This window comes from Marmota flaviventris, chromosome 7, assembly GCF_047511675.1.
Source record: "Marmota flaviventris isolate mMarFla1 chromosome 7, mMarFla1.hap1, whole genome shotgun sequence".
NCBI classification, from domain to species: Eukaryota; Metazoa; Chordata; class Mammalia; order Rodentia; family Sciuridae; genus Marmota; species Marmota flaviventris.
In genome coordinates this window covers 115,836,756-115,852,989 of record NC_092504.1, presented here as the reverse complement: position 1 = coordinate 115,852,989, position 16,234 = coordinate 115,836,756, and the positions used below count along the sequence as shown (strand labels likewise).

The 16,234-nt window shown below is 34.5% G+C and overlaps 1 protein-coding gene across 6 annotated transcripts; it reads left to right on the top strand.

The window, feature by feature from the left end:
* The first annotated feature begins 8,314 nt into the window (after nucleotides 1-8,314).
* Fgb (fibrinogen beta chain) lies at nucleotides 8,315-15,787 on the top strand. 6 transcript variants are annotated; one of them, XM_027926788.2, is made up of 8 exons: nucleotides 8,315-8,419; nucleotides 10,947-11,004; nucleotides 11,652-11,801; nucleotides 13,105-13,332; nucleotides 13,892-14,005; nucleotides 14,345-14,470; nucleotides 14,687-14,972; nucleotides 15,556-15,787. In XM_027926788.2, the coding sequence occupies exons 1-8, from the start codon at nucleotides 8,315-8,317 to the stop codon at nucleotides 15,785-15,787; spliced, it is 1,299 nt and encodes a 432-aa protein (XP_027782589.1). The 6 variants fall into 6 exon arrangements, with proteins under 6 accessions (XP_027782589.1, XP_071470966.1, XP_071470965.1 ...); XM_071614865.1 differs by having other exon boundaries at nucleotides 10,947-11,138; nucleotides 11,750-11,801; XM_071614864.1 differs by having other exon boundaries at nucleotides 10,947-11,138; nucleotides 11,618-11,801; nucleotides 14,354-14,470.
* The last annotated feature ends 447 nt before the right edge of the window (nucleotides 15,788-16,234 follow it).

Sequence of the window (16,234 nt, the reverse complement as noted above, 5' to 3'; positions counted from 1 at the left end):
CTGTCGCCGGACGTGACGTAAGCTCGCGCACGCGCGCTAGTAACGCACCAGCCTTCTGGGGTCGAGAGGCGGGTCTTCCTCTTCGGACCCGCCTCCGGGGCGGGGTCTAGAGCCTGTGGGCGGAGACTCTTGGAAGCGCTTGACTGGCGGGTTTCCCTCTTCCTTCTTGAGAATCTTCCCCCGCCCATCCCCGGGCCAAAAAACAACAACAATGTTTTCGGCCTTACTCTTGCTTGATGGTGCATTTCTCGGAAATTTAATGCTTTTAATTAACAGATCTTAAGAAATCAATTCTAGGGATGATCAGAACAGCGAACCTTTGTGGGTTCAAAGGTCTTGCTGCCTTTGGGGTCTCTTTGGCGCTGGTTCCGCTACTTGGCTGGCAGACTGTTTTGGTATTGGTGCCTAAAAGCAGTTCCTCTGACGCAGTGCAAAAGCACTTCTTGAATAAATGTTGCAGAATTGTTTTTTTCAGTTTGAGAAATTTTGACGTGTAGGTGTGAAAAATAATCTCATTAACAGCATATGGCAAAACCCCAAATTTATTTTCTGCTGCATAGATTTCTTTTAATATCTCAAGAATACAAAGTCTTGGTCATTTCCTAGTTGTCTGCTGGTTAATATGGTATCAACAATTCCAGGACGCAGCTTTTCAAAGCTGGTGGGAGAAAGACAATCAGAGATCATAGCTATTTTTATTTAGAGGCATCCTGATGCCAAGTACTGGTATTTTTGTTTTGTTTCCTACCTAGATAAGATCTGCAGTTTATGATCAATTATGTGCAATTGTTTTTCTGTGTAAAAGGAAAAAAAAATGATGCAGTTGGGCATTTGCAAACTTAAACATACAAACATTTCACTGGTCCTACTTCTTCCTTAACTATGATAAGTTTCAGATCTTGTCACCAGAAAATACTGCTTGTACTTTGAAAAGGAGGAAAAAAATCTAATAAAAGTATAGTAATGTCAATCAATGATCTCATTTAGAAATTCATGATTTTTAAAATTTATTAAAAGCATGAAAGCCATATTTTTACTTGAAAATACAGTCATCTCTGAATTTAAGTGTGTTTGACCTATTATTTTCTGTAAAAGTGGTCAGTGATAGTAGACCTTGCAAGAAAATTCCATGATTATAAAATGCATACTCGGAGAATTAAATCATTTTACCTTACCTATAGACAGTAGTAACTATAGAAAATAACACTATTTTATTTTATTTTTTTTAAGAACATGGTTTTAAATGTCAATAAAAACTGTAGAAACAGTAATATATTTATGGTAATGTAATAACTGTCTACTTGTGTTAAACTGTTAGATTTTTATCATTCTGGAAACATTTAAGTTATAAACCCAGACTCAGAAAAATATTCTAATGATTGAAGTAAATTGCATCAGACTTTGATCTTTTAAAAATTCTTGAATTTATGAATTGTTTCATGCAAGTTTATTTTAGAGCTCATGTAGCCCTATTATTTTGTTCTGGGATCCATGAATTACATATATCATAGGCAAATTTTGTATTTCTATAGGAAACTTGTTTGTGTTTGTTTGTCTTCCCGTCCCAAGGGATCTATAAATTTCATTGGATTTTCGAGGGAACCCAAGCCTCCAAAAACCTAACTAGACTGGCTGACTTCGTGAGTTTCCTTATTTGACCAGTAGATGTCCCTACTACTCTTCATACTGACTCAGAAGACTTTTTTTTTCCTTAAAGCAAATATGGCAAATAATTTAATGTAAATAATAATATCTTATCTATTTGTGTGAAACTATTGATATAAATTTTAAGAAAAGTGTTCTCAGTCAACCTATTTTTTATTATCAATAAAAAAATTTATTTTTCTTCAAAGATTATGTCTTCTGCTCTTGAGCAGTGTTAGGATATGTGAGTGTAGATTTGATTGCAGTATCAATACTTTACACATCTTTATAGGAAATGTTTCCTGATTATCATACCTGTAAAATTATGAATTTACAATTTCTTCTTCTTGTTTCTAATCCAAATAGTTTAGGTCCAGAGTTTCTGCTCTGAGCCATTGTAAATCTATATGGATAACTTGAGGGCTGGGATTGTGGCTCAGCGGTAGAGCACTCCCCACCCGGGTTCCATCCTCAGCACCACATAAAAATAAAGGAATTGTGTTGTGTCCATCTACACCTAAAAATAAATATTTTTTAAAAAGTTGAAAAAACGAAACAAAACTTTGTACTGGGGAAGATCTTCTTAAGCTAGACCCAAATTCAGGGATCCTAAGAGTATTTATAATTTGGTACCATAATTTGAAATACCATATGGTACATGTTTATATGTACATAGGAGAGAGAGAGCATAAAGTCAAAATATAAATGAAAATTGGGAACAAGTTTGCAATGTACATGTTAGTCTAAAGGATAATTTTATTTTTATAAATAGAACTGTTTTAAATCAAGAGAGAAAATGAACAACCTAATAGACAAAGCACATTGACAAGCAATTCATCATAAAAGAAATATTGGGGTCAATAAATACAAACAAGAAAGATCCTCATTATGCCTCATAATTAAAGAAGTGCTAGTCATACAACAATGTGATATTCTGTAACACCTAATGGATTAGTTCAAATTTTAGTTTACAAGTCTCAGTGTTGAAAGGATGAGGGAACGACCTAAAGATTGATTGGTGTACAAATGGAGGCAAATTTTTGATATGCAATTTAGCAGTAAATTAATCAAAAATTTTCACATGCCTTTTGTCCCAAAAGATTAACTTCTAAAAATATAGTTACATATGTGTGTATGTGTGTGTGTGTGTGTGTGTGTGTGTGTCTTCCTAGAATTAGGCAGTTGTACATACACAGTGTTCATTTTGCCAGGGTAGGAACAGTATATCAATAAAAGAGATCAAACAAGCTTTGTGCATAACAGGAAGAAACTGCTCATCATAGTAGGCAGGGATATAAAATTTGGAGCCAGAATATCATTCTTCAGCACCTCTCTGCAACTTACCAGCAGTGTCATCTTGAGTGATTTTTTTTTTGCGTGCCTCAATTTCCCATCTGTAAAATGGAAATACTACTACTATGCTACCCAATAACATCGCTGGAGAAATTAAGAGTAAAGTACTGGCAAAAGTGTCTGGCACATAATTAATTGCTCCATATGAGTTAGTTTTATTACAATCAGAATTCTATTTCTTATAAGAAGAAAAGATCTGCAGAAATGGAAGCTAGAAGTGAGAGGTCAGTACTTCCACACAGGCAGCTTTTATTTTCATTCTGAACTAAACTTAAAGTAGGCCTAATTCTTCCAAAAGAAAACCTGGTCCACAAACTCTTAGCAAAATAAATTGGAATATTGAAGAAATCACAGGGAATTGACAGAGGATTCTAAATCTTGTACTCTGCAGTGTTTATCCCCCGTGTTAAGCCTCTTTCCCCAGCTTATCTTATTCTTTGACCCATGTACCATCTCCCTTACTTCTGTAGACATGGTGGAGATTTTTTTTATGCCCTTTGCCCCCTTCTCTAATACAGTTTCCATGTTAACCTTTCTGGTTTTCTTAGATTCATATCTGGGTTCAATTTTTTTTTTATTTTTTATTTTTTTGGAACTGAGAATTGAATTCAGGGGTGTTTAACCACTGAGCCACATCCCTAGACCTTTTTATTTTTTATTTTGATATAGGGTCTTGCTAAGTTGCTTAAGACCTCCCTGAGTTGCTGAGGCTAGCCTTGAACTTGTGATCAAAGTTGTAGGTTTAATATTTTTCTAAATAGGTGTTTGTTTCTTTTCTCTTTTGTATGACCATTTGTTCATTTTTATCTATACAGCTCCATGTTTTCTCATCAAGCTGTAACTTTTTATAAAAATTTCATTAAATCTTTGATGAATCTTGAGCCTATTTTACAGAAAATATTGCTAATTTAATTGAAAAAATAGTTATCAAATGATGAAAAGTTTTTAATATGAATGTTACTGAAGCGCTCAAAAATAAAATTAAATCTTTCATTTCCCTCCAGAGTTTTATTGTTGGTACCATATACTTAATATGTAAAAAAATTTAGTGATATGTTGCATTATTGGAAAATATAGCTTTTTTCTCCAAAGTGCACTTTCTGCCTAAAAATAAGGCAGCCAGCCCAATTCCAAAATACTTAATTTTTCTTCAGATTTGTTTGGGTTCCAGAAACCATCTCAGCCTAAGTTATTGAAAGGTAAAGTGCAATAGGTGCTATTGAAAGGCCTTCAAGGGTCTCAGATTTGACAGAAAAACTTAACCATTAAGTTTGCAGGTTTTGGTAGGTCTGCTACTGCAGCTTATGGACTTTCTCTCTAGAAATGTGTATGACTTCAGGCCACCTCACCCAGTTGTCTGAAACTTCCTTTGCAAATCTCAAATCGGGGGAGAGAATTTGATAGAGCTTGGTTGCATAAAAAGTATGTCTACCCCTAGCATGGTCACCTGTGTTCAGAAGTCAGGGCGTCATACTACCAGCAGGACCACTGGAGCTGCACTCTTGACTGTTAGGGGTCATTCCAGGAGAAGGGAGGTGGTCACTACACCCTTTGTTTTTTTTGTCTCAATGTGACAAAACTAGAAGATCAATTTGTCTTTTTTCTAGCTCTTAGGATCTGCACCTGATGAAAGAAGATAATACTCCATCATCCCTTTCCATGTTGACTCCTGTACATAGAGCAGGCTGACATCTTCTAAGTTAATAGTGGAAGACCCTCCACAAGAGAGAACTGCCTTCTCCTTTTCTTCCCTGTCACCTGCTTTCCCATAGAGGATGGCTAACCAACTGCAGGTGTCGCTGCCACCTGGTCTTGGGCTTGTACAACAAAAATAGAAGTTCAGGAGATTAGACAATGAGGAATAGAGGGAAGAGAGGGAGGATAGGAAAAGGAAACACAGTGAGATGAATCTTACATAATTTGCGTATGTACATCACAGTGAATCCCACCATCATGTACGTCCACAAGAATGGGTCCTAGTTAGAATAAGATATATTCCCTGCTTGTATAATTATATCAAAATGGATTTCAAATCATGTATAACTAAAGAGAACCAAAGAAGAACTAAAAAAAAAACAACTCTAGTCCAGACTGACCTCCAACTCTTCCCTTTGGATTGTGATTCTCAAACTGTAGCTCAAGGAAAATATGATTGAAGACTAAGAATGATTTAGTTTAAAATCTCCAAAACTATACTTATTTAGATAAAGAAGATCAATATTTCATTTTATTCATTTGTTCATTTATATATTCATAAACTTGCTCAAAAGATATATCTGAAATACTTCCTAGGTGCCAGGTGCATGAATAAAACATACAATGATTCAAACTATGAGTTTCTAGTCCACAAGTGTCCTTTTCCTTTCAAGTCCTCCCCCCGCCCCCCGAAATAATACTGGGTTCTTAAGTCACTGTTGCCAAAGCCCTGCTTTCCTACTCAGCCCAAGTTACTGTAGGTAATGTCCATTTTCTCTTTCCCACTAGACATAGAGCTTCATAAGCCCAGGGCCCTTGTCTATCTTGTTCACCTAAGTGTCCCTGCTCCTATCAAACTACCTGCCACCAAGCAGATGCTCTGTAAATAGCTACTAAACACAAATCTCCTTGCTGTATGTAGATTAGGCCTGACATGAATCATAAAAGTAACAGCAGAAATTGCATTGACGATCAGTGCCTGCAAGTCTTTGCCTTTCATGCCAGAGAGCTGCTGGCAGAACAGATTATTTCTGTTTTCTCTGTCACTGATTTACTGCCCTGGACTTAGGTAACAACATCAGCTAATAGGACAAGCAGTGCAACATTGACCTCAAAACGTAACTGAACAAACAGTACTCCCTTTATCCTCCACCAATGGCATCAACTTTGTGAAAAATGTAAACATTTTATTAAGTGGGATCTCTGCAAATACATTTCTTCTCTTTGAAAACATCCTCATTTACTTTATAATATTAAGCAAGTTAGAGTGTTAGTACAGAAAAATTCTACAAGAACTATAATTAAAGAAACTCATCACCAACATAACTGCCCATGTCTCCATGTCTCTCACACAGACAGGAATATTCACACCCACCCATAGATTAGGATGAAAATATATGTGAAAGTAAGGGCTAAGAGTGTGTGTGCCCATCTGAGGTACTGTAGTGTCTACCCCAAACAACACTACCCCAAACAACAGCAACAAACTAAAAAAGAAAGTTCAGGTTAATTTTGTATAATGTTTACATTCCATTGGGCAATATTGGCATAATAGGCACAGAGCATAGAGGTTGGGTTAGACAGAGTGGGTCAAGTCCTGGTACTAGCACTTTCTGTGTGCTCTTAGATAGTTTAACCACTCTGAACCTCAGTTTCATTATCTGTTGAGCTCAGTAGTTTCAAGAATTAAATAAGATAAATGAATATCGTAGTTGGCATCTGAGGAACAAATCAACGAAGGCCAGTTTACTCACTCATTCTATCTTTATTTATAGAATGTCTGCTATGTCTGTCTTGCTCACCAATGTGTCCCCAGGCCCCACCAGACCACCTGTCACTTAGGAGGTTCTTAGGTACTACTCACATAGAATGAACATAAGTCTCTCTGTTCTTACAGATCATTCCTTTAGTTTTCTTCCATTTTCCTTCTGCCAGTGGTAAGAAGGCCGGCTGCAGCAGAGCTAAGTGGTAAGGAACTTTCACTGTAACTTTGAACAAGAGTCTACTATATGCTAGAAGAAACTAACAAAATGAACCAATTTCTGAAAATTAATATTTATCAACTTGTGGACTGGAAATATAATAATACATCGCCTCAAAAATTGTTTGAATCTTCTTAACAAATAGTTCTTTTAAAAATCAGCAAGAACCTATACATCACAAAATAAAATCTGTCCAGATTTTTAAAATAAAATTTTCTCAGTTATGTTTGGAAGGAAAATATTCTTGTATCTTATTTTAATTGATAGAGTTAATTTTTCTGTCATCTTGTGTATCCCTCTGTATATTCTAAAGAATATAATTGTAAAGAAAAATGTTCATTCACGACTAATAATTGGGGCACAAATTTGAAAAAATGCAATCAAATATATTTCTTCAATTAAATTCAATATTCTGTTTCTATATATCTGAGTTAAAAGAATTTGGGAATGTAATCTATACTATCAAGAGAAAAAAGAAATTCACTGTTTCACACTATTACCAAGATTGTGTTTCAAAGCACTGTTTAAAACTTCCCCAATCCAAACTCAGATAACTTATCATCTTCCTAATAAAAACATTTTGCAACCTTAATAAGAATATTTTACTTTCCATACAAACAGAACAAAACAAAACAGGAAATACTTTTAAACAGTGCACCTGATGGGATTTCCTTTTGATTCTTGTAGGAGTTCTTAGTCTCAATTGCAATAAACAAATGAACAGATAAGAATGATGGATCTTGTGACTTATGAGAAATGATGAAGGAAAATTAAGTGTGGGAACAAACTGAAAGAGAAGTACAAAGTCATTACTGTTATGAAGGCTTCCCAATGTTACAATGACATTGTTTTTAATAAGCAATCTGATAGAAAATAAAATATGAAAAGTGATTATTATGGATTATATGAAATGTTAACTATGTATCCAGTCACTATAATGTCAATTTTGATTTGAGAATCTATAAACTATTAGTTATTTTAATAATGATTAGAATTTGTTGTTAGTTTTAATTTACATTAATAAAAGACAAAGTATAAAAACTAGTCAGGGTTAAAAAAAGATCTGGACATTTTCTTTCCAGTGTTTGTCTATCAAAGACATGAATTGCTATTTTTTAATTCTGATTAATGTCTAAAGAAAGGATAAACACATGATGACATAAATTACTCTTGGTTTTAATGGCCTCTTGTAAAATTGAATTATGTGTTTGCCTCAAAACCTAAGCACATATGGTGTATCTTTAATGGGTTCCTAATCTTAGTGATTGCTTTCTGAGTGGCTCAAATTTTGTGATTCTATTAAATTTTTTTCCCTGCACATTCTTTGTGAACTTGTGTGGCATTAATTTATGAGAAATGTGATACATCTCTTCCAGGAATGTTCTAAATTTCCATCATTTTTCTGGTTAAATGAGTTGAGGAGATGAGTGTTTCTAAATTAAACCAACAGCAGAGAAGAGTTGTATCACAAGTAAATAAGTCTTGCTGGGAAGATGTTGCTTAAGTGATAAAATGGTTCAGCCAACAAGGGAACCAAAAAATTAAATATTAACTAAGGGAAGGTAACCATTTCTGAAATCATGCCTAACAGAGGACCCAAGTATATATAGTTGAAGTTCTCTCTGGTCTTCAGGCAGAAGATGATTTCTTGGAACTTTCAAAAATTTGAAACCATGAAACATCTATTATTGCTTCTGTTGTGTGTTTTCTCAGTTAAATCCCAATTTTATGACTACGAAGAAGAGGTGATTTTTTTATATTATTCTACTATTACTAATCTTATTAATATAAAATATAATACAATCATACTAATGAATAGTTACTTAAATGAAATTAGTGTTGATTATACTTTGAAACTGAATTGTTAATCTCTAGGATCTAATTTACCTAAAGCTACTTCGTGATGATTCATTTGTGAAAGCAAAATAATTTGATTTTTTTTTGGTTTATTACTTTTATTTTCCAAGGATGAAGATGGCTTGGCTAACGTAAGATGTATTTTTTTCACTTTTTGTTATCCTGAATGCTATGATTTTCACTTAGTTCTAGCAATACATTATTACAATTATAAGTATAGAATCTAAAAACTGTAAAGGCTAAAATACAGCAAAAGAGGAGAGTTTTAAAAGAAAAATCTGTGATAGATAGGTGGCTTTTTGGTGAGGAGAGCAATATATAGCTCTTGAGATTACTGACTAATTATGAATATGAATTATAATTTAAGTTTAAATGAAATGTTTTTCAGATGAGACAATTTAAATCAGAGGTGGTGTTTATTGTTATTATTGATGGTTATGAAGTCTAACTTTTTATTTTGTCGAACAGTTTTGTCCTCAAGTGTTATCTTTGCCAACTTACTGCTATTAGTTTGTTGTTATCAAAAACATAGAAATGCATTTAGAAAAAAGAAATATTTAAGGAATTGTAATTTTATTATCAAATGTATCATGATCAAATTTCTTGTGCATGATAAAGTATCAACACACTAGAAATAAGAATATACAATAAGACTTTGATTCATTTGGCTCTTTTATTGAATTTGGAGAGAACTTTAATGTTCTAATCATCACACTCTTCAAATAAAAAGATAACTTGGTCAATCACATTTGGTGAGAAAAATGGAAAGAAGTTGTGAGACTAAGTATTTTGAAGCACTTTGCAAGGTACTTTCACATTCTTACTCAGTAACTAATCTTCATAGAAATAGTTTAATAGTTTATGTTCCAAAGCAGATTTTCTAGTTTTGGTTATTTTGATAAGTGGTCTTCATAGACTTAAAATCTGTTAAATATTTTTTACATTTTTTTCTCTAGTAAAATTGCTTCTCGACTAGCACTCTAAAACAAAAAAGAAAACAGTCTCATTTATAATTTTATTTATAATAAACAGGTGAATTAAATTTGTGTTGGAGCAGACAAGCTCTCCTTGGGACCTTGCCTTTGATATTTCCTCCAAATCTTTTTCATTAAGGATATATGTGATTGAGCAGGGGAATATGGAGCCAAACTTCCTAGGTTTTAATCCTAGCAGGAAATGTTAAGTAATCAAATTATCTTACAAATAAATGACAATAAAATTCTAAGTACAGCTCATTTGGTGACTTTTAGACTCAAACAATTGCAAAAGAGTTCAGGTCCTTCTCCAAATTTTTGTCATTTGTTAATTAGTAATTAAGTCCCCATGAATACAATTACTGACAAAGAGTATATGATAATATATTTAATCCAAGCCAAAACCTTTATATTGCACTGCATATTTTGCAATTCAAGTTCATTTAATGCAATATTTTTGTTAGTACATAATTTTTGTTGCAACATATAAATCTTAAGAATTATTTTAAATATGAGATAATCTTGGTATTTCATATAGAGACCATATAGGAAATTTCAAAATTATATTTTAATAAATTTTGTTAATAGGAAATAAGAGTGAAAGTTGAATTAAGAGTGAAGAAGCCACTTAAACTATAATATCTGTTATGTATGATTCCAACATATATAACATTCCAAGTTATAATGAGCATTTACAATGGGCCTAGTACTATTCTGAGTGTGTCATACATAAGTCATTAAAACCTTACAGTAATCTTATGAGATAGATATAAACTACAGTTATCCTTGTTTTACAGATGAGGAAACGGGGACACAGAGTAACTTGCTCAGGGTCTTATAGTAAATGTAGGGTCACAGTTGAAAGCCAGGCAATCTGACCCCAGAATACCTTATTTCTCTTGCAACATGTTAGGGTCAAAGTTTGTCTTATTACATACAAATCAAATTTAAGTAAATTTCACTTTAAATACATCTTATATTGTCTGTTACATATGATCCTATAGGATAGACTGATGATCAATTTGTAAAAGTTGTAGGTGGGGAAATGATAAATAATAATTATAGGAATTTAGTAATCTAAGGGGCTTAAGAATATTCATTCTTCTTGACTGTATAGATTCCTGAGAATTTTGTGTGTTCCAATATTTGGGTTTCAAGAACCTGAGGTCAAGGTTATTCATAATCTCATATAGTTTTATCTTAGAGGCTCTCTTTAAAAACTCTCTTGGGTATGGTAGTCTTAGATGTTATTGTTCTTTCATCCTATTCTGAAGAGACATAAGTAAACTTCTGATTTTCTACCACAAACTATCCAGTTAATGGACCTTAAGCAAATCTTCAGGTTTGTGACAACCTCAGTTATAAAATGAGGGTGTTGGAATAGTTTCATCTCAAATCTTCTCTAACAGTCATCATTCTATTTCTGTCTGGCTTCCTGCAGGCTGTAGTGGATGCTCGTGGTCATCGACCCATTGACCGGAGGAGGGAAGAGGCTCCCAGCCTGAGACCTGCCCCACCTCCCATTAGTGGAGGTGGCTATCGGGCTCGTCCAGCCAAAGCAGTTGCGGGTCAGAAAAAAGTGGAAAGAAAAGCCCCGGATGCTGGAGGCTGTCTTCATGCTGACCCAGACCTGGTAAGCATTGACATTTCTTGAAGTGGTGGGTCTTCCATGCAGAGAAAGTCTAGGTTTTCATTGACCCACATTACCATCATTGCTATTTTGCTTATTTATTTTGGAAATAAAATTCGGAACATAAACCTAATTTGGTCTTTGGTGTAGTCTCCCTTTCTTGTGTTCTTTGGTCTGGGCCTAGATAACAAGTTAGGATATGTGGGTATTGTCTTTGCTTTAAATTTCACCTACTTCTTTTGTTCAAGTTGATAAAATTTTCATAGCCTCATTACATTTCTTCTGTGGTAAGGATTATTTTAAGTTTTCAAAATATGTAAATATATGATGATGCTAATTCTGACATTTCTGGTCTTCCATAAAGCAAGTCAAATAACACAGTGTTACATTGACTAATGAGATAATTGGATTGTTATATGCACTATTTCAACAAGTATCCATAATCCACATCCTTTCTCTAATGCCTGCTTTCTTCTTTGTAGGGGGTGTTGTGTCCTACAGGATGTCAGTTGCAAGATACTCTGCTAAACCAGGAAAAACCAATCAAAAACAGCATTGCAGAATTAAACAACAATGTGGAGTCTGTTTCCCAGACTTCCTCCAGCACATTTCAGTACATGACTCTGCTAAAAGACATGTGGAAAAAGAGGCAGGCACAAGTAAAAGGTGGATATTCTTGTGTTTTCCATTTGATTCTCAGTTATAAAATCAGCTGTGAGAATGCATGATTATGAGATCAGCATTTCTAAACTGGTCTAAATAGCATCAATATTGCTTTCAGTATGCATCTGATTACATTAAGATCCTGGCTTAGGCATCTGCACCTGTGATTCGCCAGATAAACATGATCAAAGTTTTGTTCCCAGTGTGGCTTCAACAAGAGTGATCTATGAAAAATTTTACTATAATTTCTCATTGTTCATCTATAAGAAATTTGGTTGATGACTCAGAAGATAAAGATTCACAAAGTGAGCCGGGCCCAGTGCTGCAGGCCTGTAATCCCAGCTGCTGGGGGCGCTAAGGCAGGAGGGTTGTGAATTCAAAGCCCAGCCTCAGCAACAGTGAGATGCTAAGCTACAAAGTGAGACCCTGTCCCTAAATAAAATATAAAATAGGACTGGGAATGTGGCTCAGTGGTTGAGTGCCCCTGAGTTCAATCTCCAGTACAAAATAATAATAATAATTAAAAATTTACAAAGTGAAAATTTAGCACATATAGATTGAATATTTGAGGTTTTGAATGTGAAAGAGAAATCCATGATATATTTCATTGTCGCATGCACAGGGATGTCTCAACTGTGAATCTTAAGATCTCAATGCTTAGGGGTAGTGGCTTGGTGTTTAGGGATCAACTAGAGTATGAGCCTGGCTTCTCAGTAACATACCTAAGTTTGTACACTTTTCAAATGAGTTGAAGGAATCATAGCATCTCTCTTTTAACTTTTGATGTTCTATAGTAATTATGCAAGGTGTATACAGAAATCAAATGCATTTTCTCTAGAAGATGTTGAACTTCTGAGATGGAAGGCCCAAATACTGCTTTCTCCTCTTTTCTTCGTCAAAGAAATAAGCAACATATTGTATCCATTATTGGATATGATCTTTAAATTATACCTATGGTAAATTACTCACATAGTGGTGATAATGCTGAAGTTCTATGGCTTTGCTAATTTGTCTATGCCTTGACAAAATAATTTTCCCTAAGTACAACTATATATCATGATTACTTGATAGTAGCTCAATGTCTCTTATTCTCAGCAAACTAAAATCATAATTATATAGTTGCTAATTTGTCTATGCCTTGACAAAATAATTTTCCCTAAGTACAACTATATATCATGATTACTTGATAGTAGCTCAATCAATGTCTCTTATTCTCAGCAAACTAAAATCATAATTATATAGTTGAATATACTTAGCTTTTTATGAGGCAAATGCTGACCATCCCTATATAATTTCATTTTCCTAGACAATGAAAATGTCATTAATGAGTACTCTTCAGCACTGGAAAACCAACGATTATATATAGATGAGACGGTGAATGAAAACATCCCAACTAACCTTCGTGTGCTCCGCTCAATCCTGGAAGACCTGAGAAGCAAAATACAAAAATTAGAATCTGATGTCTCAGCACAGATGGAATACTGCCAAGCCCCGTGCACTGTCAGCTGCAATATCCCTGTGGTGTCTGGCAAAGGTAAGTAGTTAGTAAACATACTTCTATCAGATTCCAGAAGAATTCACATTCTTTAAAAATAAAAGAATTAAAAAATGAATCCAGTACATTTTCCTCAGTGGAGCCTAATGTCACTGTAACACATCATGAAGATGTCATTAGCATATTGTGGTATGCCTTGGCCTGGTGATTTTGCCAATTTCCTATAAGCAGGATGAAATATAATGATGGTGGTAGTTTCAAGGGTATCTGATGTACAGTCTATGAATGTACTTGGGTGAACAGATGGCAGGGACAGGTATTGGAGCTTCCCCATCCCATGTGTTCCATCCATTTGGGGATACTCCTAGGCACAAGAGGGGCTTAGGGGAGGGCCCTTTTCATTTACTCAGCAGATAGAATTCTTCAAAACTAAGTTTGATTTTCAAAGAAAGACCCAGTGTTTTATAATATTAAAACAATTCTCAAATGTCTATAATAAAACAGTACCCCCCTGATCTATATAATCATTTTTGATAAAGAACTGACCAAGTAATGATGTTATAGACCCTGAACATAAGATGTTATCTTATGTTTGCAGAATGTGAAGAAATCATCAGGAAAGGTGGTGAAACATCTGAAATGTATCTCATTAAGCCTGACAGGTCCAGCAAACCATATAGAGTATACTGTGACATGACCACAGAAAATGGAGGTAAGTATTGGACAGTGGTTCTTTCGAATACCGGACAGGAAACAAGACCTTGCTGTGACATAGCTGGCAAAGAGCAATTTGATTTGGAATTCAATCTGATATTTTAAAAGCTTTAAAATATCTATGATTTACAAGTTGGGATAAGATCAAGCATATTTCATTTCCAAAGAGTTTAAGAGTTTCTTCTCATATTTATATTCATGATTCTGTCCATTTTGGAGAACTAAATTTAAGTGGGCATCAGGTAAATTGAATGGACAATGGATTCAGATGTTCTTTTCAAAGCGATATCACTTATTATTGGCTAATTTATGCTATTTTTGTTTCCATCAACCATAGGATGGACAGTAATTCAGAACCGTCAGGATGGTAGCGTTGACTTTGGCAGAAAATGGGACCCCTATAAAAAAGGATTTGGAAATATTGCAACCAATGCAGATGGAAAGAAATACTGTGGCCTACCAGGTAAAAACTAGGAGGAGAAAATAAAATTATTGTATTTCAAATGGGATTTTTTTTCCATTGTAAGAGCATTGATTAGAGTCTGTTTTTAGGTTTTAGGCAGTAAAAAGGAGTTTAATTAGAAAAATGTAAAAGCAAAAGATAGGTAAGAAAATCAGTGTTTTTGTTTGTTTCCAAATATTTGATATTTGGTAAGATTTTATTCTGTTTTTCCTTTAGGTGAGTATTGGCTTGGAAATGATAAGATCAATGAACTTACCGAGATGGGGGCCACAGAACTTTTGATTGAAATGGAGGACTGGAAAGGAGACAAGGTGAAGGCGCATTATGGACTCTTCACGGTGCAGAATGAGGCCAATAAATACAGAATCTCAGTGGGTAACTACAAAGGAACAGCCGGCAATGCTCTCATGGATGGAGCTTCTCAACTGGTAGGAGAAAACAGAACCATGACCATCCACAATGGCATGTTCTTCAGCACCTACGACAGAGACAATGATGGCTGGTATGTGCTGCATTCTTCACTCCTAATTTAAAAGTCCCTACTAGTATCATTACTCAGCATCATTTAACAGCTAATGTTATTAGCAACCATAATCTGTCACCCAATGTATGTTTCACTTAAAAGCATTTCAACTATAAAGTAGAAATTATTATTCTCACTTTATAAATGCAACTTCAAGAAATTAAATAATTAACCCAAAGTCACAGTAAGAGAAGGAACTGGAATTAGACCACACTCATTTTCTGAGCAATGAGCATTCATATAAATACCTACATATCTATGCTCTAATGTTTATTTGAAGATCTTCATTTTGATTTCCAGGGTTCTTAAATACTAATGCATCTGAAAGTTATCATTTCAGTATGAAGTAACCAATGTCATCACTACATGACCTGGCCACATAGGCCCAGCTATCTCCCTTTCTTGCTATGGGACAGGGAAGCCTTTGGTGTACTTATAGGACTTTACATGTAAAACCCAAGGGAAGTACCTCAGTATAGCACTCTCCTGTGGATACTCTGCAAAGAATTAACTTGACAACTGTAGTTCTGCTTCTAGTAACCTAAGACATATTTCCTTTCAGGACAAATGAAGATCCAAGAAAACAGTGTTCTAAAGAAGATGGTGGTGGATGGTGGTATAACAGATGTCATGCAGCCAATCCAAATGGCAGATACTACTGGGGTGGACAGTACAGCTGGGACATGGCTAAACATGGCACAGATGATGGCGTAGTATGGATGAATTGGAAGGGATCATGGTATTCAATGAGGAAGATATCAATGAAGATCAGACCCTTCTTCCCACAGCAATAATTTCCCAAATGTAGATTTTTATTCTTCTATATGTGACAACATTTTTTACATTATGTTATTGGAATTTTCTTTCATACATTATATCCCTCTGAAAATCTCATATGATTCTGTGTCTTTTTGGAAAATGTATAGGATAAATGACATTCAAAGTAGCATGAAATTTTCTTTCATATTTTTCACTCACCTTACCATGAAGTAACTAAGAGGATAGTTGTGGACAAAGTCAGTTGGTTCGAATTGATTGTGAAAAGTTTCAAATCAGGAAAAGAGATAATCTATCCTTATAGAAAAATGATGAGGCAAACTAAAATCTTTTTCTAAATATCCACTTTTAAAACCCTATTTATTTATGTAATATCTGTCACTGAAAACTTTCAGAATTATTAATTAAACCAGTGTCTGTTGCAATAAATCAATGTTTCCTTATTTTGATATCCACACTGCCAA

Excerpts from the sequence above, each read along its gene's own strand:
- Fgb (XM_027926787.2), top strand. The coding sequence starts at position 8,315 with ATGATTTCTTGGAACTTTCAAAAATTTGAAACCATGAAACATCTATTA. Across the intron at positions 8,420-10,946 it reads TTTATGACTACGAAGAAGAG|GCTGTAGTGGATGCTCGTGG; the intron begins GTGATTTTTTTA and ends GGCTTCCTGCAG. Across the intron at positions 11,139-11,617 it reads TTCATGCTGACCCAGACCTG|GGGGTGTTGTGTCCTACAGG; the intron begins GTAAGCATTGAC and ends TCTTCTTTGTAG.